This window comes from Monodon monoceros, unplaced genomic scaffold (genome assembly GCF_005190385.1).
Source record: "Monodon monoceros isolate NGI ecotype Baffin Bay Population unplaced genomic scaffold, NGI_Narwhal_1 Super_Scaffold_17, whole genome shotgun sequence".
Taxonomy (NCBI): Eukaryota; Metazoa; Chordata; class Mammalia; order Artiodactyla; family Monodontidae; genus Monodon; species Monodon monoceros.
The window spans coordinates 5,530,986-5,554,365 of NW_021703773.1; the positions used below are offsets into that span (position 1 = coordinate 5,530,986).

Genomic DNA, 23,380 nt, shown 5'->3' on the forward strand with positions numbered 1-23,380 from the left:
ACATATACAAATACATATTCATATATTCTGTATTTGTAGGGCTTTTTAAACATCAATATAATCATACATATTATTCTTTTTTCCCACTTAATGTATCAGAAAATTATTTTTATGGCCGTAGTACAGATTTCACCTCATTGTTTTTCATAGTCTCATTGTATTCCATAGTAAAATGTACCATCATTTACATAGCCCGTTTTCCAATAAATACGTGTGTGTGTGTGTGTGTGTGTGTGTGTGTGTGTGTATGTATACACACACACACATTTTTTCATTCTGTTGATCATCTGTCGTCTATTTCTGTAGGTCAGATTGCTTGGGTGAAACTCATTCATTCAGCACGTGTTTGTTCAGCGGCTTCCCTGTGCCTGGTGCTGTTCTAGGCACTTGGAAGACAGCAGTGAGCAGGACACCTTTGTGAGTCCACCAGGGACAGATGATAGACATGTGACGCCACTTACCACCAAATGCCACCAAGAAAAATAAAGCTGTCAAAGAGGGTAGGGGTGACAGGGACTGGGTTCAGGAAGGTCTGACCCGAACGTGTGAGCGAGGAGGGCGTGCAGGCACGTGGAAGAGCAGGCCGGAGTGAAGGCCCTCCTGCGCCAGGACAGCAGGGAACTGGAGCGGGAGCAGAGGAGGGCCGGGGAGGTGGGCGGGTGGCAAGGTAGAGGGGCAGCGGGACCAGGTCGTGCGGGGCCTCGTCGGCCTCGGGACAGGGACTTGCGGCGGGGTTTAGTAGGGAGGGCGTCCATCTGCCTCGATGTGTTGGTTTTCTGTTGCTGCTTAACAGGATAACCACAGACTTGGCAACTTACAGCGTAACACACAGCGTACTATCCCACAGATCCTGTAGGTCAGTGCGTAGCTGGGTCCTCTACGTAGGGGCTCACCAGCTTGCGGTCAGGGCACTGACCTGGCTGGATTCTCATTCTTGTGCCTCAACTAGGGAAGGATCCGGCTTCCCAGCTTGCACGGATGCTGGCACAGTTCTGTTCTTCATGGCGCTAGGTCTGAGAGCATCAGGTGGTTTGGGTTTGGGTTTGTGGTTATTGTTGTCTTGCTGCTCTTGGCTTCTAGAGGCTCCTGCAGTTCCCTGCCAGATGGGGTTCTCCAACATGGCTGTTTGCTTCCTTACAGCCAGCGAGGGAAAGAGACGCTCCAGCAGGATGGATGCTGAAGCCCTAATGTAACAAACTCACGTAATCACATCCTGTCACTTGGGCCACATTCTGTTGCTTAGAAGCAAGTCACAGGTCCTGCTGTCTCCAGGGGAGGGGATTACACAACGGCATGAGCACCAGCAGGCAGGGGTCACTGGGGCCACCTTAAGAGTCTGGGCTTCAGAAGAATAACTTGGGCTGTACTGTGGGGAATTTATGATCATGGAGAGAGAGCAATAAAAAGGAGACCATTACAGTCCCGGAGAGAGATGCTGGTGGCCTGGACTAACTAGGGTTGTAGTTGAGTAGGAAGGAAGTGGTTGGATTTCTGACATTTTAAAGGTAGAGCCAACAGAATTTGCCAATGCATTGGGTTTGTGGATTGGGTCGCCTGGTCAAAGGCCATCTGCGTTTAGAATGGCATTCTATAATGCACATGTTTTGATATTACTTTAATGCCCTGCATATCACTTGCAAATTTTTGCTTATGATTTCAGGGGAGTTTGGGGAGCCATCCTGAAATCTATCCAGTTTAATACCATGTTAACATCTTTGAATAACATTTATTTAATAACACTTATTCTAAACCATATTCTAAGTTACTAAATTAATGATATAATTAAGAGAAAAGAAAATACAATCAGGATTATTCTGCACTTTAGCACTTGAGGAATTGCTAATGTTAAGACAATTGGTGTTTTACAAAATAGCTAGAAATATACAGTCACTGAACAGCATAATCATAAAGACTTTGTAGCAACATGGAGAAGGTTTGGGTATACTTAGGGGACAGAAACCAAATAGCAAATTGAATGTACACAGTCAGTCCCCTTCTTTTCACACATAACAATTCCTAAAAACGTGTGCCAGAGTTAAACAAGGGACTTCCTGTTATGATGTGGTTTCTTTCTTAGAAATTAAAAAAATTACATTAAGTACTGAATTAAACCCTGCCTTTTTGCCATTGCCTTTAAGGACAGATTTCTAGCATTTTAAAGGTTTTTTTGTTTTGTTTTTTTGGCCACACTGCGCGGCTTGCTGGATCTTAGTTCCCCAACGAGGGGTTGAACCTGGGCCCTCGGCAGTGAAAGTGTGGAGTCCTAACCACAGGACCACCAGGGAATTCCCTAAAAGTTCTTCATTTTGTTATTTTTATCCATAATTGAATTCACAGTTAATGGTTTTAAGTCCAGTGAGCAACTCTTTGAGGCTAAAGATTTGTCACTTTTTGGATGCCTAAAATATTTCTTTTACAAAATAGCTAGAGACAATTTATTCACAATGGTATCGCGTTTACGAGACTTCCACGCCTCATGTTTGATATCAGCACTTTCACCTTTCTGTATTCACCAATTTTCATAGAATAGTAAATATAAACTATAATAAATGGTTTTCAGGCCTTTAAAGCCACAGAACCCTTTCTTCAAATGAAACCTTAACTTGAATCCCAATTTGTAAAAAAAACATGAAGCGGAGCTGATTTGGTTTAAATTCTGCTCTGTAGGTTTTCATTAAAGGAAACTTGCCATAGAATAAAGTATCACTAGGTGGCAGTGCAGCCAAGACGGCAATGAAATCTTCTACCTGGTGAGGGTGGTGATACCATACAAAGGTGCAGAACGTTTTCAGCAGCCGGGGTCCAAGTCCAAACCGGGTGTAGGAAAAGCCACTCCGGGCCGACAGTGCGTGGTACCTGAACGTGCAGAGCGGTCCTGTCGTGGTGTTGCAGTTAGAGATGAAGCGCGGTTCTTTTCTAACTCTCTGTCAGAGCTTGTACTGTCAGTTAAAATGGGGGAGAGAAGAAGCCTGAGGTGCACTCATGTGGTGACCAGGCCCAGCTGAAACGAGCATGTGGCTGCCTGAAGCAGACGGGGTTCCTCCCCCCTCTCACCCATGGCCGGCCGGCCACCCAGGGAAAGGCTGACCCACAGGCGCCCTTCTCTTATACAGAAATCACAATCTTGTCTTTTTATCAGTAGAGAAAGGACATTGGCTTATGCTCTTAATGATTCATCAAAATCAGAAAATATAATATAGTACTCTTGAGATGACTGGTACTCTGAGTTCTGTGATACTAAGAGCTATGAGAACGGCTAGTGTCGGGGGCCGGGGGAGGAGCACAAGTCTGGTGAAGCAATAAGCAAATACATTTTAATTTACTGCCTAAGACATTTCTTTACCTTAAAAATGTATTGGTAACACCAGTAAATCCTGTAGCTAATGCTGTTGTCCTAGACTGAATCAGCCACGCTTTTGAGGTAAAAGGGTTAATGCTTATGCATTTGTAAACATGAAAGGTTGAATGTACCGTGTTTACACTTATTTAAAAAGGAGCTTATCGCTACACACCTGTTAGAACAGCAGAATGAGAAATAGGGACTATACCACATGTTGGTGAGGAAGTGGGGAAACTGCATCTCTCATACCTGGGGAGAGTAGGGTGCGAATGCGAAGTGGTACAGCCACTGCGGAAAACAGTTCAGCAGTTTCTTAAAAAGTTAAACATGCGCTCACCATATGACCCAGCATGTATCCCAGAGAAATGAAAGCCTCTGTCTGCACAAAAACTTTATCAGAATGCTCACAGCGGCTTTATCTGTAATAGCCAAAACTTGGAGACCATTCACATGTTCTCCAGCCGGTGACCGGTCACACAAACTGTGGTGCGTCCTTGCTGTGGCACAGCACTCACCGGTGACAGAAGAATGAACTGTTAATACATACAACTTAGATGGATCTCAAGGGAATTAGGCTCAGTTTTTCTTTAAAAATCCAATCTCTAAAGGTTACATACTGTGATTCCATTTATAGAACACTCTCAAAATGACGAAACTATAGAGTTGGACAAGGTAGGTCCTACTGTTTTTCGCACAGGGAACTATATCCAATATCCTGTGATAAACCATAATGGAAAAGGATATAAAAAAGAATATATGTATAACTGAATCACTTTGCTGTACGGCAGAAAGTAACACAACACTGTAAATCAACTATACTTCAATAAAATAAATTTTTAGAAGAACTATAGAGTTGGAGAACAAATTAGGGATGGAGGATGGATGTGGTTATGAAGGAGAAGCACAGGGCATCTGTGCTGATGGGACAGTTCTGTATCTTGCTTGTGGTGGTGGTTACCTGACTCTACACCTGGTAGAATCCCATAGAACCACACACATGCACACATAACACACACAAATGAGTGCCTGTGAAATCGGTGAAATATGAATAAGGCCTGTAGATTGTACCAATGTCAATTGTCTGGCTTTATTTTGTACTATAGTTGTATTTCCAGGAATGTTTTTGGTTAATTCTCGGATTATACATGTGGTGTTAAGGAATGCTTTCTAATGGGATACACTGATTGTACATTTATATATTGCATGCTCCTCTGCAGGGTGAATTTGTAAATGAATATGTTGGCGAATTAATTGATGAGGAAGAATGCAGATTGCGAATCAAGCGAGCCCACGAGAACAGTGTAACTAATTTTTATATGTTAACTGTTACCAAGGTAAAATTGCTTTTTTTTTTTGGTAAGAAAAAAGGATTTTTTGGTTTAATTTGGTGGTCTTAGGTTAAACTCAGTTTCCTTCCTCTCGTTTGGTTTTTCTCAAGCAAATTATAATGGTTTGCAGTAGCCAGTGTGTGTCCCACTATAATATGCTCATTATACCAGAGTACAAAAGTGAATGATTACTGGCGCCTTGCACAGGTCATGTGAGACGCGCTGTGAGTGAGAAGATGACCAGGAACAGGGTTGACACATCTGGATTTGAGTCCCAGCTCTTAGTCACTGAAAGACCTGGCCCTCAGTTTCTTTATCCCCAAGGGAGAGAATTAGCTCTGTAATTCTAAGTTATAAACCACCAGTAAAGTTCTGCTTTAGCAAAAATCCTAACTGTAACTTGTTCTATATATTTAAACTTTTTTTCTGAGTTAGGAAAAATGAATGCTGTCAAAAGAAAAATGACAGTAAAACTTCTGGTTTAATACATGTAACTGTGAGTGCTGTTTGATGCACATGACAGCACCGCTATTTCATTTAATTTCTTCAACAGTCCTCTGGAGTGTAACCTTTAAAAATTGTGACTCACTGTATTGTACATCTGTAACTTATATTGTACACCAATAACTATACTTCAATAAAACTATACTTCAGTAAAAGATTTTTTAAAAAAAACGGTCCTCTGATTTACAGAGGACGAGAGACTGAGATCCAGCCATAAGTGATTTGTTGGATATCTTGTTACAGTTTAATGATGAGCCAAGACTAGTACCCATGTTTCCTGTGTTCCAGGCTGTCTCTAAAACTGAGTCAGAACAGCCTTACAAGAACCAGAAATCATTGAAAAGAAGTACTATTTTAACTGATATGTCACTGTTTGAAAGTTTTACCACCTTCATGAACATATACTTTATATACATAAAATGCCATTTATTTGTGACTGCTCATTGGCCCCTTAAATCCTAGCCTCGCTGCCGGTGACCCCTGCAGCCACCTGGACAACACTTGGGAGGCTCCGTCTTCTAGAGCTTTCCCAGACTATCAGAGTTTAAATTCAGGGAGCCAAAATGTTGAGCTTTTTATGGTATTTTGAACTTTTGTGTAAGTAAAAATAGACTATGAAGATTATATCCCAAACTCTAGCCCTTCCATCAGTCAGATCTCCAAGTCTTCATTCAGAGCAGTTTCTTGTTTTTCCTGCCTCCCTCTTTATGGCCTAAGCTCTCATCCATCTACCCCCCTACAAGCTTTGCTTCTTGCTTAGAGCAGGAAAGGAGGGCTGACAGCAAAGCACCATAGTTCCCGTCACAAGTGGCATCCGAGCCGAGAGCAGTCTACTCAGAAAATACCTGTCGCTAAGCCCACGGCCAGCTGATCTCAGTCACATTATTCTGTGGTGTGTTTGTTTCTAGAAACAAACTTTAAAAGAAACTAAACTCCACTTTATCTTACTTGCTTTTGACTTGGTCATCATGTAAAGTAGAGAACTCATTCAGTTGTGCCGGCGAGCACATTTTCGGAGCTGTCGGTCGTCAGACCTCAGCTGGTGGCAAACAGTGCTGCCTCGTGGCTCTCGCCTGAGTTGGATGTTTCTCAGACACGCTTGTGCTCAGTTTCATGTCAAAGGAACTCTTCCTTTCTTTTCTTTCTGAAGGACCGTATCATTGACGCTGGCCCGAAGGGAAATTATTCTCGCTTTATGAACCACAGTTGTAATCCAAACTGTGAAACACAAAAGTGGACGGTGAATGGAGATGTTCGAGTTGGCCTTTTTGCTCTTTGTGACATTCCTGCAGGTAAAAGGGACTCTGCCCCCTCCCCGGAAAGCAAGTATGTCTTTGAGGGCAGGACATTCTGACACTCAAGTGTCAGACAAGTTTTGACACTCAAGTATTCATTCAAATAAGATAAAGAGCTATATTTAGAATTGTTACCTGCCCGTAGGAAGTAAACATCTATATCCTGCAAAAGGGAGCGTAGTAAGAGAGGGTATCACAGAATTCTGTGTCTATGATCCCGCTGAATTAGTTCTCCAAATTATTGCTGTCTGTATAATGTAACCAAATGTTTAAGCTTTTGTTTCCTTTTTTTTTCTTTAATATTAAAGAAAATATTAACCAGTTGTTACCATCAACTGGTCTCTTCGTTTGTTTGTGGGAGGTTGTTTTGTTTTGTATTTTAGTTTGAAAAATCAGTCTGTTTCAAATTAGACATAAAACGCTTCTCAAAGCAGAGTTACTGCTTTCATTTTTCCTTACCCATCCAGCGTCAATAACAGCAAGACTTAATTTCTCGTTTGTTAAGTCTGTAGAAAAATGGGTGGGAAGAGAAATGCTGTAGCTAAAAGTGATGTAAACTGTGTTTCTAGCACTCGCTGTGGATTGCTGAGGTCCAGCTAAAGAAAGCTTGAACTGGGAATTCCCTGGCGGTCCAGTGGTTAGGACTCAGTGCTTTCACTGCGGGGGCCCAGGTTCGGTCCCTGGTTGGGGAGCTAAGATCCTTCAGCCAAGCGGTGTGGCCAAAAAAACAAAACAAAAAAACCTTTAAAATGCTAGAAGTCTGTCCTTAAAGGCAACGGCAAAAAGACAGGGTTTAATTCTGTACTTAATATAATTTTTTTAATTTCTGAGAAAGAAACCACTTCATAACAGGAAGTCCCTTGTTTAACTCTGGCACACGTTTTTAGGAATCTGTTATGTGTAAAAAGCAGGGGACTGACTGTGTACATTGAATTTGCTATTTGCTGCATGGTGTGGCCAAATTAAAAAAAAAAAAAAAGACGAAAGAAAGCAAGCTTAGACCTCCTAGTTTGAGTCCCTGGGTCTTTGGTGTATGTAGTAAATGTGCATTTTGAAGTCTTTTCTGATCATAATGTGAGGCATTAATTACTGGAAGTGGTATGGCTGTGACAATTCCACGGTCATCTTGTTTCTTTAGAAACTAGTGTAAATTAGTTTTAGAAAAGAGAGCTAAGCTAGAACCCATTTTTCTTGAGCACAGATTTCAGATTCTTAATCTCTGTCACATGGTCTTTGACCACTTCAGTGAAAAGAATATGATGGTCTCTGTAGAATATTTATTTTTGTTTTAATCATTGGTGGATCGGATGTTTTCCTCTAGTTTTTTGGGTTTTTTTCGTTGTTTTTTTCCTTTTTCCCATCACCGTCTTCAGTGTGGAAAACGGAGGATGGAAGGGTCTTCATGTCAGAATTATGTCTCTTTTTTCGTTGTGAGGGTGTGTCTTTGACAGCATTTCTCTCCCCCCAGGACTTGAGTCTGAATACTTCTCTCTCTTGTGTTCTAGGGATGGAGCTAACATTTAATTACAACCTGGACTGTCTGGGCAATGGCAGGACGGAGTGCCACTGCGGGGCAGATAACTGCAGTGGTTTTCTCGGCGTGCGGCCAAAGGTCAGTGGCTGCAGGGGGCGCCCCTGGGGCTGGGGAGGGGCTGCTGAAGAAGCTTGTTTGGGGCTGTCTCAGGAGGTGCTGGCCAGGGGGACCTGGTTTAATTTGCAGGCCAACAGTTGCGTTTACCCAGAGTTTAGACTCCGACCTCCCACTAGAGCATATCTCAGTGAGAACTGTTAGGTTCTGAAAATGTCTGTGTTTCTGATTGAATTTGAACTTAGCAAGATCTTTTTCAAAAACTTCAAAAAAAAATTCACACTATCCTAATACACTTTAGTGTATCCGAATTATACACTTTAAATTGGTGAACTTTATGGTTTGTGTATGCTATCTCAGTTGTCTTTGCAATTTTAAAAAAAAACAAAACACCTATTCAAAAAAATCAATGAAAAATGAATTATTTTTACTACAGTTCCGTGACAGGGTAAGCCCTCCTGGTGTTTTAGGTAACCGAACAACAGGTGAATTTAAATGAACGTGAGGTTGTAGGATCTCCCTTTTACGTAAAGCTTCACGCACTGTGATCGTTAAAACCGTGACCCCCTCTCTCCTGCCAGTCGGCATGTGCGTCCACAACTGAAGAAAAGGCAAAAAACGCTAAGCTGAAGCAGAAGAGACGAAAAATCAAAACAGAGCCGAAGCAGCTGCATGAAGATCACTGCTTCCAGTGCGGGGACAGCGGCGAGCTGGTCATGTGCGACAGGAAGGATTGCCCCAAAGCCTACCACCTGCTCTGCCTCAACCTGCCCCAGCCGCCCTACGGTGAGCCCAGCCTGCAGGCCCCGCCCGACTCCATCTCTGCCCACCATGCCCGACTCAGAATACGGGCGGTCCAGTCCCCCGTGTGGAGCCGTGGGATAGGAAGCGTTGGAAAGAGCAAGCAACAGTAGCAAGCAAAGATTTTGCTAGTGAAAAATCTGTCTCAGTGCAAATGGGGGACGCCCGTGGGCCAGCGAGGACTGGTGTCTTACTGTCCATTACCACAGGTGGTAGTTGGCTCCTAGCTGAGTTTGGGGCAGTAGCTCACAGCCACACCGACAGGTGCACCCAGACCTCTGTTGGCTGAGGTTTGGAGTCGTAGTCAACTGCATTCAGCCCCCAGTCCGAGAGGAAGGTGGGAAGTGGGGTGTCTCGTGGGTGTTGGGGACAGGCACTCACTGGGCTCCTTCCCTTCTTCCCGCCCACACTAGGAAAGTGGGAGTGCCCGTGGCATCAGTGCGATGAGTGCGGCGGCGCAGCTGTGTCCTTCTGTGAGTTCTGTCCACGTTCGTTTTGCAAAGATCATGAAAAGGGGGCTCTGGTGCCCTCCGCCCTGGAAGGCCGTCTCTGCTGCTCTGAACATGACCCTGTATCTCCCGTGTCACCCGAATACTGGAGCAAGATCAAATGTAAATTGGAATCACAGGATCATGGAGAAGAAGTCAAAGAATAAATGGGCAGTGATTTCCTTCTTTTTTTATTGAAACGAAGAAAGGAAAAGAAAAAAGTAGAGAATGCGTTAGTACAAGAAGAGACCGCTGCAGTGCATACAGCCTTGGCCATCAGCGCTGCCCTATTAAAGTGAAGATGGGGAACCAGGCCGTGCAGGCAGAAGCCGTTGGTGGGATCTGGTTTTTCAGTTTCGTCCTGTCAGCTTGGGGATTCTTTTGTGGAGGGTTAGGTTCCCTTGGTCTTTTCTTGCCTTTTATTGTGCTTCAATGCCTTTGCAGCTGGCAAAAGAGATGTCTTCGCTTTTAAAATAAGAACAAAGAGAAGAAGTTCTGTTAATGAGATAAATTTAAAGTCTAGGATGTGTTCTTTGGGTGTAAAAAGCAAAAGTAGCCATCATTCCTTTATTTATTTTCATTTTTTAAAATTTTGAGAAGTGTAGTTCAGATAGTCTAATCTGTGTGTGTGTGTGTCTGTGTGTGTGTGTGTGTGTGTGTGTGTGTGTTTTAAGTAGGAATTGCAGAAAGCCCTCTAGAAAAGGGTATGGTGGTCTTACATACCTCTTTCCTGAGCAGTAGGGAGGCTGGCTTCGCTTTCCCTTCCAGACGCCTCTCGTAGTCTTAGAGAAGGGCTCTGTGGGAGTATTGAATCTGGCCTCTTGAAATCAAAAGGCCTCAGTGAATATTACCTCTGTGGTCTTAAACTAGGTGGGCTTTCCGATATAACTTTACCTAGAAAGGTATATAATGTGGTTGTTGGTTTTTTGTTCTGGAGAAAAAAAGAAATGGATGCTCTCACTGAGTCTGAAACGTTCTCCACTGATAATGGGTGTTTTTGATGAAGTGTGTCTCTGTGGATATGAATACAGAGTTAGAATGGTCATTCCTGTTGTGTTGACACACTGGTAAAGGCAGCTAAAGGGAGTTGAAAGGCACAGACCAAAAGTTGGGTCAAATAAGCACCATTTTCTATCCAATTTAATGTACACCCTGGTCTGACTTGGAAAGAATTATGGGCATTTTAATTTTCTGTCTCTGCTTTCCTCTCCCAAGCAAACATTCCCTTTGTCAGCTGACCACTCAGTCACGTGTCCTGGTGAAAACTACACAAATGAATTTGAACTGTATTTGGATAGATCTTTTTGTTCAGTTCCTAATTTGGGGGTGAAAGTGGTAGCACTTGTACTTCTACAGGGTAAATGAGAGCCACACAAACACACTTCATGGCAGGAAGCACTTAGGGAGAGCTCCACAGAAAGCAGTGATAGCAGGAATGGTTGGAGCTCAGAGACGCAAGTGAACCGGAATATCTGCCCACAGAACTCACTGGCTTTGAATGCCTAGGAATATGTATATTCCAGGATTCCCTTAAGAATTAATTAGTCCCGTCAGACATTGTTGTAACACTGTACTAAGTTAGAAGCCTAGGTTTAGCTTGAATGAACGTCAGCTTCTCTGTGAATTTTGACTGCTAACGATTGCCGGTACCTGGTAGCATTTATTTTCCCTCAGGAAGTACCCAGTGACCTTATAAAGGCAGGGAAGATAGATGCTCCACAGCATTTCTTCAGTTGTGCTGTGTGTTCCTTTTCCTTATCAATTTACAACTCTTCTCTGGAAAAAAGAAGAAAAAAATCTGTTTTGTGCTTTTTTTTTTTCTTTGTATGTAAATGTGCAATTATACTGGATTTTTTCTTGTTAAAAAAAAAAAAAAAGACAAACAAAAAACACTACAATTCCTTTACTTAAGCTCCTAAACTGCCACTTGCCTGATTCCAGCAAATAATTCTGAGGTAACTTATTGGGCCTCCAGTAATTCTGTTGATTAGATATGGTCCCAAAAGAAAGAGCAAGATAGAAAATGCTATATGTGTTACCAAATGCGACTGCTACAAGTCACATGAATTACAGCTCACCAAAACACTAAAGTTTGCTCTTGAGCAATCATATAGTTTGATGTCCTTTTAAAAAATAATTTAAGAAAATCTAGGTTTTATCATACTAAAACTTTATTTTATATATGTATATGATAAATGTTTGCTTTTTTAAACTTACTAACATGAAGGATTTCCTTTAATATCTGAAATGCACCTCGTGTTGAAACGGTATCCAACATGGAATCTTATCTCCTTGCTTTGTTTTGGACTTAGTGCTATTTAATATCTGGTGACTTTTACATGGTAAGCCAGGGTATATCCTGTATACTACAAATACCTTAGGTTTAAGTATTTTTATGCAGCTTCTTCATTGTGTCACATTTTGTTTGTGTATCTGTAGCAGAGCTCCGCTGAGGTTTTTTAATTTGGGGGGGGTGGGGGGTTGGCTAATAGGGTTGTTCTGCCATTTCAGAAATCAGGGCGGAAAACACCATCGCTGACCGCAGCCATGGGTCTTGGTCCGCGAGTGTCCTTTAATGGTCTGGAACGTGGCTTTAGTCCTGGCAGTGCCAGGGAGCTCTCCTCACACCTCGTACTGTTGCCTAGTTTGTATATTTTAAAGGTGCAGGCTATGGAAGCAGAAAAAGAATAAGTTGTGCTTTATATGTGCATAGTATCCATGCAGGGTGCTTGTCTGTGCTTCACCAATGAAATTTTGCAAAAGACATGTTGCTCACTGATAGCTAGAAGTTGTTATTTGTTAACTTTTAAATCTGTCTGTGGTCAGAGCATAAATGGTTGGGTTTTAATTCTTGTCCGAAAATGAAATAACTTAAAGCAGCATGGGATAACGGTGGCATTTTTTTTAACCTTATGTTGGTTCTTTGGTGGAAGAAGCGAATGTAAGATTTTTGATAATCAGCATAAATCTTCAGAAATCAGATCTGTAAGAGCTAGAGGTGAAATCCTGGAGGCCTTCCAGGCCCTGCACCGGAGGGGGCGTGAGGAATCCTGCCGCTGGCTGGCAAGGGAGGGGTGGACGGCCCTGTGCTCCCGGCAGGCCAGGCAGAAGCAGCTGGAGGGAGTGAGTCACTTCTTGAATATCTAATCGGGGCTGGAATTAGGAGTGGGGTGGGTTTTATTTTCATTTTTCTTTTAACAAGTTCCCACCCTATCCTAATTCTCAGAAATTCTCTGGCCTAAGCTATAAAATAGGCTGACTTTTAGAATCATTGAAACTTGGAGATTTCTGTGTGTTCAAATCAGGAACACATCTAAAAACTAAAAAAAAAAAAAGGCAGGGGGAAGGCTGCTTCCAGCTCCCAGCTGCCATTTCCCCAGAGTATTTGGAGGCACGCCTGTGAATAACGCTGGGAGACTCACAACATCGAGATGATCGCGGAAAGGACTCAGACAGGGCGGCTGTTGGACACCTTTCTTTCCTGACTCAGGAAGTAGAGTTTCCCTTCTGAGTAGCTCACTGCATGGTGTGTTCCAGTCAGGGTCCAGCCCAGATCTGCAGTTTGGAAACAGATGGGCCAGCTGTGTGGAGCGCAGTCTCTGGACTCCTGGGGATTTGTTGCTTGTCTCTCATTTCATTTTAAAACAGAAAGCTCTTCTTTAGCATTCACCTTAAAGTCAAGGTACCGCCGCATGCCATGTCCCACTAGGATAAGAGAACAAGTTACCGTGGCGTCTTGACAGCTTGGGAAGCTCACACTTGATGTCCTTCTACATTGGGGAGTTGCTTGTGCTGGGCAGTGCAAATTAGACTTGAATTACTTCTTAAAAGGCTGATGTGTCCAGCCCCCTCATTGTCCGAGCTGCTGCAGACAAGATCACTTGGAACAACTTCCTTTGGCCTCAGGCCACCTAGAATTGGTCTCTGGTTATTTGTAACCAAACAGTAGAGCTCGCTTCCCTTTCCAGATAGGCTCGGGAATAGATATAATTAGCTTTGCCCTATATTGACAAATACGAAGAGTTGGGAATTTGTATATACTGAAATCTACCGACATTTATCCGGGGTGGGGTACAGGGAGAAAGGGGGTTACAGTAGGGTAGGGGAGGGGGTGTAGTGTTTACCACAGGTACGAAGTAGCCACTTTAACACTGAGACCTCTGCCTCATTGAATTCAGGTTTTTTAAGTACTTGAAACTCCTCAGATTCTCCTTATTTTACAGTTATTTTAAGATTTATGAAGTAGAAAGCATTGTTTTGTATACTGTTTTGTCTCTTACCCTCTTGAACTTGGATTAAAGGCGAAGTTCTGCAGACGGAAGTGTCCACAGTAGTTCTCTCAGATTCAGTGCACACCTTCGGGGAAGAGACTCCTGCATGAAATACCAGCAGCATTTATACGAGTACTTCATATGTATGTTCTCTGTTTTGTTATTTTGTCAACCTTATCCCCAAGCACCTCTTCTTTCCTTTTAATATATGCCTGCGTAGGGAAAAAAACAAAAATTTGCACTTATGTTACTCTCCTGAAATGCTGGGTGTAGCCTGTGTGTTTCAAACCCATTTCCGTTCTTTTCAGTCCATTGCTTAAGTGACAAGTTCAGGTTCGTGTGGCACATATGTACGAAGGAGGAAGAGAATTACCTGTCCTTTGGTGGCGTCCCAGAGTCATTAATGTTTAAGAAAAAGGGAAAAGATGAATAGTTACCAAAGTCATTTATTCAGTCCTTCGTTTTCTTATGTGACATCACTGCACCTGCTAGTTGGCAAGAAAGCACCCTCGGGTTTCCCTTCCCCACCTGCCACAGACTTATGTGTGTGAATGCCTCTCGGTATCCATCAGATGACCTAAACGAGGGATTCAAACGGTATTCTTGTCAGTTTAGAAGTGGACTGGATAAAATTTACTTTTACTTTGTTGTCACTAATATTGCTCTTTATCTCATTTGTGCTGTCACATGCCCTGTGTTAAAAAAAAAAAAAAAGAAAATCATGTTGCCACTGATAACCAAGATGCTAATTGATGACTACAACTGGTTCTTTTTATATACAAGGGTGTGTGCATAATTGGAATTGATAGGAGAAATTCATTTGTATCCACTTGTGATATTGCACAACAAAACACAGATACCTACAGATTCTGCTCTCATTTCCTCGTGATCTTTATGATAATTACCTTTGTAGATTGGTTATTTCTGTACTTTATCTGTAATAAACTTTGTAGATCCTGTGAACTGTTATTTTTTGCCTAAATCCCTTGAGACTTGAGTCTTTAATAACAAAGCATCAATATTCACTAAGTCAATCTCTTTTGAGTTTCTGTGACTTGGCTAGAAGCTCTTGACACTAAAGATTAGTGTTCATTTTCCCTGGGGGTATTCCACTAGGGCATTACTGTATAATGACTTGATGTTGCCACATAGACTTCAAGATATATGATATTTTGGGGATTTTGTTGATTGGCCTATGTTTTATTGCATAGTGTGAAACGTGTAAAGCTTGGTTAACCTGTATATAGATAGCTTATTGTTGACTAGTTACGGTGTATTAGCATTGCCTGTAATATTTAAGCTTCTTACTACTGTGTGTGCTGGTAGGAACATATAATTTTTGTACATTATATTTACTGAGATGCTGCCTTTCTTATTTTACAAATACTTTGGAATTCAAATGTGTTTTTTGCTTCCGTGAGGATTAATTTGGAAAGGTTTTTAATGACATTCCACTGATTTCAGATTTTGCTTGAGGTTGACTTCAATAAATTGTCCCGTATGTTGCAAATTAAATATGTGGACTTGTTCATTGCCCGTAATTTCTTGCTACCACTCAGTGAGCAAGAGGCCATCCTGGGCGGGAGGGGACCAGCGCGGGGCCGAAAGACCCAGCGCGTCCACCGCGCCAGCGAGGCCCGCAAGGTCCTGCGGGAGCCCGGCACGTCTTCCCGCAGCACGGGGTGTGCTTCGGGGGACTTGGATCCGGAAACGAAGAGTCCGCGTGGTCCCCGGGACGGAAGGCCCGGGCCTCTGTAAGGTACGGAACGTCGGTCCCGCGCGGGCGGGCGGCCGGGGGACAGACAGCTGGGGCAACCCCTCACTTCCGTCCGTCGCTGTCTCAGGCGCTGGGGGCCGCTCTCGCCCGGCCTCGGCCCCGCCCCGCTCCGGCCCCGCCCTGCGCCCCCCTCCCTCGGCGCCGCCACGTCAGCCTTGAGCGCGCGCGCCGTGATGGGGAAGGAGGTGGCGGCGGAGGTGGGCCTGCGGCTCGCGCTGTTCGCGGTCTTCTTGTAAGGACTTGCGCTCCGGCCCCCGGCCCCGCCGCCCGGCCGGGCTCCGCGCGCGCTTCCGGGAAGCCGCCGACGCGCCCGCACCTTTCTGTCCCCTTTAGGGTAACAGAGCTGCTCCCGCCCTTCCAGAGGCTCATCCAGCCCGAGGAGATGTGGCTCTACCGGAATCCGTACGTGGAAGCAGAGTATTTCGCCACCAAGCCGATGTTTGTGCGTGGAGAACCAGCCTTCCTTCTGACCGCACTTCTCACGGAGCCGAACGCTAGGGAGGGAGCGGGCAGGTCCCCCTGGCTCCGCCACGGAGCTGAAGACGAGCCTTAGCGTCGTAACGGTTAAGGGCCAGGTTGAGAGAGATGTCCGTCCGCTTCGGCTCCCAGGGATAGGGTCTGGGGGCGGCCGCTCAGGGCGGCCCGGGGCAACTGGTCGTTGAGAGGAGCGGTGACGGCGGCTCCCGCGGGAGCTCGGCACCCAGCTAGCTGCAGGCAGACCCGGGACACGGCACTTGCGGGGGAGCCGGGAGGTCTGATAGGCCAGTTCTGCTGTCACTTCACCCCTCTTAATGTGGGAGCTCTCTTCCCAGCTAGCTGTCTGACGTTCTCGGGGCGGCCCTGTTTCCTTTCGCGTGCTGAGCTCTGCCGTGTCCGGCGCAGGTCGTCGCCTTGCTGGCCCCGCTGGCCCCGGTCCTCCTGGCCAGGTGTCTGAAGAAGGCGGACGCAGTGGACAGCCGGCAGGCCTGCCTGGGTAAGCGCGGCCTCCCCAGCGCCGGAAGCAGGAGGCGGGGGCCCCCACGGGGCTTGCGGGGCGGGGGGGGGGGGCGCCGAGCTCTACGTTCCTCGGGTGACTGCGTCTCCGGGGTGCCCCGCCTGCTGCCTGTGAGACGTGCTCCACGTCCTGGGTGCACCTGCGTGCACCGGCCTATTTGCAGCTCCGACGAGTCCTCAGTCCGGGTAGCGCGCTCTCCCTGTGCCAAGGCGGAGTGGCCAGCGGGGGGCGGGATTATTCTCACGCTCCGCTCCGGCTGGAGCCCGAGCGCTCCTCTGTCCCCGGAGACCGCGGCTGCGCCTAATGAGACAGGGACCCGGCCGCTCCCCCTGGGCAGACGCCACCAGCAGCCACTTCCGTTGCCTTCCAGCTGCCAGCCTGGCCCTGGCTCTGAACGGCGTCTTCACCAACACAGTCAAACTGATAGTGGGGAGGTGAGTGTCCAGCGCTGCCGCCCTCGCCCCAGGAGGGCAGGCGCACGCAACTGCTGCCACATCTTCCCCGTAGCCTTTTCTCTTTATTCTCGGTCTGATCTTTCTCTTCTAACAAACACTTCCTCCCTTCCCTCTACCTCGGTCCGTTGGGTGACTCTCGGGCTCTCTTCTGTCCTGAACAGCATTTCCCACTGACACGGAGTCGGTGTCCTCCAGAGCACCCCCAGAAGCTGCAGCACGACTCACTCTTTGCCCTAAAAAGTAACTATGTGCCGCAGTGGCTTTTCTTCCTTCCTGGTTTAAATGTTGACCCCGGAAATAAGGCTTTTCTCTTAGTGGTGACTATCCAATCCCGCTTCACTGTTTTGCCTGGGACACTATTTGACTGGCAGTTAAGAAAGGTATCTAACACAACCAAAAAATAATTTCTGGAGTTGTAAATGATCCACGTTCAGACCTCGCTTATTTCTTGCAGGCCACGCCCAGACTTCTTCTACCGTTGCTTCCCCGACGGGCAAGCCCATCATGACTTGACGTGCACAGGAAATGAGGACGTGGTGAATGAGGGCCGCAAGAGCTTCCCCAGTGGACATTCTTCCTGTAAGAATACCATGTGGACTCTATATCTGTGCTTTTCTTGGGGATCATTGAATTTAACAGCTTGTGAGGATGGGAACATTTCATGCACTCTTGTTCTTGCATCTAGAAATCGGAGAGCCCCCTTCTTTAATAACAAGCTTGAACCTCGAATATTAAATATTCGAGGACAGAGGAAGTAGTTTACCTTCATGAAATTTGAACATTTTATTATTACTGTATTATTTGCCTAAATCCTGCAATCTTGCTCCAGTCATAAAAATATTAACTAACCTTTATTGAAGAGCTGCTGTATGTCAGGTGCTTCCGAAAGCATTTTAGATTCGTGTCTCGTTTGATACCATAAAGAGCCCAATGAGATGGGTACTGTTGTTTTTATGATTCCCATTTATGCATCAGGAAACTAACGCATCAGGAAGTGAAGTCCCATTGCTAGGATTCCAAAACTATTCTCAGGGTAAATGTTACTCACTTTGGGAAACGGTCCTTCATTTTCCCTTTTGTTTCCTTCTCCCTCATAATTGACGATGTAGATCGATGATCTACACCAAAAGTTACCAAAAGGGATAAAAACATTCATACCCGCTAACAACCTCTTTTTCTTTAAAAGACATATACTTAGAGGTTTTCCCTTTTCTAGTTGCATTTGCTGGTCTGGCCTTCGCGTCCTTCTACCTGGCAGGGAAGTTACACTGCTTCACACCACGAGGCCGAGGGGAATCTTGGAGGTTCTGTTCCTTTCTGTCACCCCTACTCTTTGCAGCTGTGATTGCACTGTCCCGCACCTGTGACTACAAGCATCACTGGCAAGGTAAGCAAGGCATCCAGGCCATGGACGCCTCCACCGTTCTCCCATCATTTCTCCCTAGCACTCGGCACAGGAGACGCTCCCTGGGTGTCTGCTGAATGAACAGACAAGTGAGCAGAGGATGGTCTGCGTTCTGTACTGAGTATGCGTTTATTGCTACACGGAAAATGAAAAAGCACACTGTTATCTCTTAAACAGATCACCAAGGAGGAACATTCTGATTCTCCCATGACTTTGAAGCATCATAGGTTCAGAATAAACTCTGTAAGAAATTTTTTACACCCAACCTCAAAATTCAATTTACTTTCTTAAAAATCAAGTTCACTGTCGTGAGGTTTTTGTTCAGAAACGAAAGTAAAATTCAAGAAAACATAGAATTGTAATTAAACCAAAGAAATTTAAGTTGAATGATAGAGTAAAACATCCAAATATTTGTACAGAAAGCCCACAGTTAAAAAAAAAAAAAAAAAAAGCTGACAGTATTGCCCAGAGGACCTTAGGAGCTCAGTTTTAAAGAATAAATTTTTGCAAAGAAACGCAACTCCTGAAGAGTTTATTCCTTCCTCTAGAACACTTTAAATGGTGAGAAGGAGTTGTTGATAGCATTAAGTGAACCTTCATTATTCTTCTCAATTAAAAATATTCAATGCAGTGAACTCAGAAAAAGCCTTGTTATAACTACCCAACTAAAGATGTGTTTTGATTTGGTGTTTAGAGAACATCCTGCAACTGTACGATAAAATTAAGAAAACCCAAAAAACCCATAAGCCTGGAATTGAGGGGGTTTGCAGGCTAAACAAGTAGAGTAACCTGGAGGGCCAAGCTCCCTCTGCTGGGTGGCATCACCGTGACTGAGGGAAGGCCCGTCTCCTCTGCCTTCAGATGTCCTGGCTGGATCCACCATCGGCCTGACGTTCGCCTATGTCTGCTATAGGCAGTACTACCCTCCCCTGACGGACGCCCAGTGCCACAGACCACTGCAGCGCAGCCCTGCTCTTCCCACCGCGCAAAAGCAGCCTGGCGACCCTCGTCATTTTGATGTTTAGACACTGGAGCTGCCTCCCTGGAAAACAGGTGAATCAGCCCCTCCTAACTCACCAGGCCCAGGACAAAAATTTCTGACCTTTTACCTCCTGAGAGGTATAGGTGAGGAGAGAAGCCCCCATGATCATGCAGTTTTGCCCTGGCTCACAGGGATTTATCGCAAGGAGTCAAGGTCCTTTTTCACTACTGTTCGCCACGCATTCCAGTAACGAGATCTTTCCATGGTCTTTCCAGGTTATGAATGTGGCCCATCAGATTGGTATCCCAAGATCTGCAGTGTTTTTACACTTAACTTCAGTACTGTTCTTGGAATGATTCTGTCACAAAGAAGCTTTCACCTTAGCCCCACTTTATCCTAGAAGCTAGCGTTGATGATCAGAACTTAATTTCCATTTCCCATAGCTCAAAATCTTAAAATCTAGGGCATGAGCAATTAAATTATTTTAGTTCTGTTTACTTTCTCTGGTGGCAATTCCATCACACCTTAAATAGGAGAATCTCCAATTCTGGCTTATTTACCACTGTGCATATCTTATTCAAGTCCAGCTAAGTACTGCTGTCCATTTTGAATACTGTAAACATAAGTGATTTGATAATTTGTTGAATTACTGAGTAAACACAATAAAAAAGAAACTGGTCAGGAGCGTGGATTCAGTACTCACTGTCTCCACCTTACTTGTGTAACTAACTGTGCTTACAAGCTGCTTTCCCTCCACTCAGGACTGAAGATCCGCCCAAATGCACTAGCTGTGCCAAGCAGCCAAGGCAGGGCAGGGCAGTCAGAGACACGGTTGTCTGGAGGGCAGGTGAGTCTCCTCCCGCCCCGCCCTCACCGTAGGGTATAATGGACCATGACGGGACGTCGGCGGAACTGATGGTGCAGGACCTATAACGGCCTTTCTCTGTGTTGTGATTATATTTTATTTGTTTTCTTTTTGTGATTATATTATAAATATGACCTTGATTTGTGTATTTCTGTAACATATTTTCAATATATCTTTTTCCTAACGGTGAACGTGGTTTTTTGTGCTTAAAGTTCCATTTGAGACCTGAAACGTTTCCAAAGTTAGACACCAGATTCCCTATCTGACACAAGTGATTCCACTATCTATAGCAGTGGCTGATGTCAATGATACCAAAGGAGCATCTCAATATTTACCTTATAATCGCCGCACTTTAAATCAACAGTCAAGGGGAAAGAACCTGAATGTTAGTTCTTTGCCCAAAACGCTTTTTAAACTTGCTTTAGTAGTACACAGGGGAAGAGAAATGGTTATTGTATTGACTCTCTTTACTTTGTGATGGATGAGCCAGGTAAAAGGAGGCAACTGGTCAATATGGTTTTATTTCGGTATTTACTAAAGTTTTAAATATAATCACATAAAAAACATTTCAGAAAGTGCAAAGTATCAGAAAGCTAATTGGTGCTACTAATCTTTCCATGCAAACCATCGCTTTTGCTGAGATGAGCAACAGCAATTCTGCAGCTGGGAATATGGAGAAAATGATCCTCCACCAGCATTTAAAAATAGGCTTGGTCAAGAGATTGCACATGCTGCTGCTGAAGTAGTGCAAATAATATACAACCAAACAAGGAACTCAAGTCAAGCTTATTACCCTGTGGAACATACATCCGTGAAACCAGCACAGGGACAAACAGGATATAAAGCTCTTTTCCAGTCACCTGCCCCTCACCACCAGGAAGGAAACACTTCTTAGTACAAACAGTGGTTTATCTAGCCATCCAGGTTGATCCTGTTCATCTCTGGTTACAGGGACTCACTCTTGCTGGTCCTTTGGTTTACTCTTAAATTTTAGTTACTCTGTTAATAGGAAGACCAAATTTAAATTTGAAGACAACAACTCGATGAAAGCTTCCCCTTTAATATGTACTGAATGCTACTGAATTCTCAGTAACCCTTACTTCACACTCAGAGTTTATGTAGTAAAGAAAATAAAGTATTTCATACAGATGAGGCTTCTTAGGGGCTTAGCATTAGTGTGTAAGCAGATGGGCAAGGTAAGGCCAGGCTCTCACCTTTACCCCAACCTTAGCTCTAGGGTGACAGTAATTAACCTTCCCTCTGCTGTCAAAGAGATGGCTTATGTGAATGTTAAATTCCAGGGCTTTGGATACCATGATACATTTACTTACAAGAAACCGATACAAAAAACGAAACACAGCTTGCCTGTCTACACCGCTCTGTCCACCAGGGCCTGTAGGAACCTGAGAGGAGTGTGAAGGACTGTCACAAAGAGAACTGCAAAGACAATCACAAACTGAGACCTGTGAGAAAGAAAATACCTACAGCACAGCGGTGAGCAAGATGCCTTGGAAACAATTAGTCTCCATTCACTTGTCTTCTTCAAGGTGCATCTCACTTGCACGCTCTGACACTGACTCTGCACCAGCTGTTCCTGGCCCCATAGACGCAGGTTTGTTTTTCAGAATAAGGAACACTTCCCCCTAGCCAGATCTACCAACACTGCCTGTGCCGGGAGCCTGTTCCATAGCGACCTGCACTACGGGTACCTAAGGAGGCAACGCTGTTTATGTGCTTGAAGAGGACACTCTTCAGTACTCCCTTCACCCAAGCAGCTGTGGCAGATGGCTTACACAAATTCTATTTCACCATCAATGCACCACTGAGACATTTCATTCATCACTTAATAAGCAGTCAAAGCTGTGTAATTTCAGGTCTGTCAGCTTTTAAACCCTCAAGAACTAACAACTAAGTTGGACTTTGTCTAGAGTCTCCCAGTTTGAAGTATGATATGATATAAAAGGGCAGGTCCAGGATATATAACATCTTTGCTTTATAAAGATGCACCTGATGTGAACTAAACTGTCCACTTCAGACTGTCCACCGAGAGCAGCTCAAACAGCTGTGGAAACAATGAACAGCATCAGTGATTCCTAGCAATAAATCTCTCAGTCAGCTGTAGAGAGAGTAACCAGTATTTACAGATTTTAGTCTTTCTTCATACAGTACGTGTAGGAAATGAAAGCTGGCTCAAGAGAATCTGATGGCCACCAGTCTCCCTCACTCACTTAGACTTGGCCTTCAAATGCAGAGGACACCCATGAGCGATGAGCAGACCCCAAAATGCCTTCTGAATCGCAGGGGTCCGCTTCCAGATTAGAGTATTTTCTAAAGATAAGCAATAATTTCTTAGAAAAATTTATACCCAACCCAAAACAAAAACTCAGACTTTATACCATCTCAAGTAATAAACAATAAAGTGTGGTACCTAAGAGAAAAACAAATACCGTATGCTAACACATATATATGGAATCTAAGAAAAAGAAAAAAAAAGGTCATGAAGCACCTAGGGGTAAGACGGGAATAAAGACGCAGACCTACTAGAGCATGGACTTGAGGATATGGGGAGGGGGAAGGGTAAGCTGGGACGAAGTGAGAGAGTGGCATAGACTTATATATACTACCAAGTGTAAAATAGCTAGCTAGTGGGAAGCAGCCGCATAGCACAGGGAGATCAGCTGGGTGCTTTGTGACCACCTAGAGGGGTGGGATAGGGAGGGTGGGAGGGAGACGCAAGAGGGAGGAGATATGGGAACATATGTATAACTGATTCACTTCGTTATAAAGCAGAAACTAACACACCATTGTAAAGCAATTAGACTCCAATAAAGATGTTAAAAAAAAAAAAGTGTGGTACCTAAATACCATCATCAAAGTATTAAAGATGCAAACCACTCCCAGCTATGAAGCAAGAATGGCAAGTGTTTCTCTGAAGCCAGCGGTAAAAAGTAACAGGGTCTTCCCTTTGCTTTTCCACTCACTTCCAGACAGGAAGATTATCTTCCTAAGACCCCAGTGGTGAGCAAGGCTGGCAACCTGCAGGAAATGAGGCCGCTGAGGAGAGGAAAAAACTGCAGCAACAAAGAGGCAGGTGTTCTGGGGAAGGACCCCTCAGTGCCCGTCTAAGGGAGGGAGTTGAAGAGGTCATCACGCTGGAAGGCGACCAGAGAGAACGCCAGAGTCTGCCACACAAACTTCCTAACTACACATCTAAAGGGCTGAGTAACATAAATCCCAGGATGAGCTGTTTGTACTTAAAGCTGTAACTGTTGCCCTGGTAACTCTCA

General features: G+C 44.5%; 3 protein-coding genes across 10 annotated transcripts in view; 2 read left to right on the forward strand and 1 right to left on the reverse strand.

Moving 5' to 3' along the window:
• The window catches only part of NSD3 (nuclear receptor binding SET domain protein 3), a 109,262-nt gene extending 94,142 nt beyond the window's left edge, over positions 1-15,120 (forward strand). For 3 of the 5 annotated variants that reach the window (XM_029226701.1, XM_029226706.1, XM_029226705.1), the window contains 5 exons: positions 4,558-4,674; positions 6,323-6,464; positions 7,973-8,079; positions 8,637-8,841; positions 9,270-15,120. In XM_029226701.1, the coding sequence (XP_029082534.1) occupies positions 4,558-4,674; positions 6,323-6,464; positions 7,973-8,079; positions 8,637-8,841; positions 9,270-9,511 (813 nt within the window). In that variant the 3' untranslated portion in view covers positions 9,512-15,120. The remainder of the gene's footprint in view (positions 1-4,557; positions 4,675-6,322; positions 6,465-7,972; positions 8,080-8,636; positions 8,842-9,269) is intronic. The other 2 variants (XM_029226704.1, XM_029226702.1) reach the window with 2 other exon arrangements.
• A 442-nt stretch (positions 15,121-15,562) lies between these two features.
• PLPP5 (phospholipid phosphatase 5) lies at positions 15,563-23,180 on the forward strand. Of its 4 annotated transcripts, XR_003794147.1 has the most exons (9): positions 15,565-15,624; positions 15,726-15,834; positions 16,275-16,365; positions 16,757-16,820; positions 17,296-17,420; positions 18,058-18,228; positions 19,108-19,299; positions 19,990-21,587; positions 23,081-23,180. XR_003794147.1 is itself a non-coding variant. In XM_029226237.1 (8 exons), exons 1-7 carry the CDS (start codon positions 15,566-15,568, stop codon positions 19,269-19,271), a joined length of 708 nt encoding a protein of 235 aa, XP_029082070.1. In that variant the 5' UTR covers positions 15,563-15,565; the 3' UTR covers positions 19,272-19,299; positions 19,990-22,653. The 4 variants fall into 4 exon arrangements, 2 of the variants coding, with proteins under 2 accessions (XP_029082070.1, XP_029082069.1); XM_029226237.1 differs by lacking the exon at positions 23,081-23,180 and having other exon boundaries at positions 15,563-15,589; positions 15,726-15,794; positions 19,990-22,653; XR_003794148.1 differs by lacking the exon at positions 23,081-23,180 and having other exon boundaries at positions 19,160-19,299; positions 19,990-22,653.
• The window catches only part of DDHD2 (DDHD domain containing 2), a 66,451-nt gene continuing 65,887 nt past the window's right edge, over positions 22,817-23,380 (reverse strand). The window contains exon 22 of the mRNA XM_029226232.1: positions 22,817-23,129. The gene's annotated coding sequence lies outside the window, so the exon portion shown is untranslated. The remainder of the gene's footprint in view (positions 23,130-23,380) is intronic.

Coding starts and splice junctions, on each gene's coding strand:
- PLPP5 (XM_029226236.1), top strand. CDS start 15,566: ATGGGGAAGGAGGTGGCGGCGGAGGTGGGCCTGCGGCTCGCGCTGTTC. Junction 15,835..16,274: donor TCGCCACCAAGCCGATGTTT/GTGCGTGGAGAA, acceptor TGTCCGGCGCAG/GTCGTCGCCTTGCTGGCCCC. Junction 16,366..16,756: donor CAGCCGGCAGGCCTGCCTGG/GTAAGCGCGGCC, acceptor GTTGCCTTCCAG/CTGCCAGCCTGGCCCTGGCT.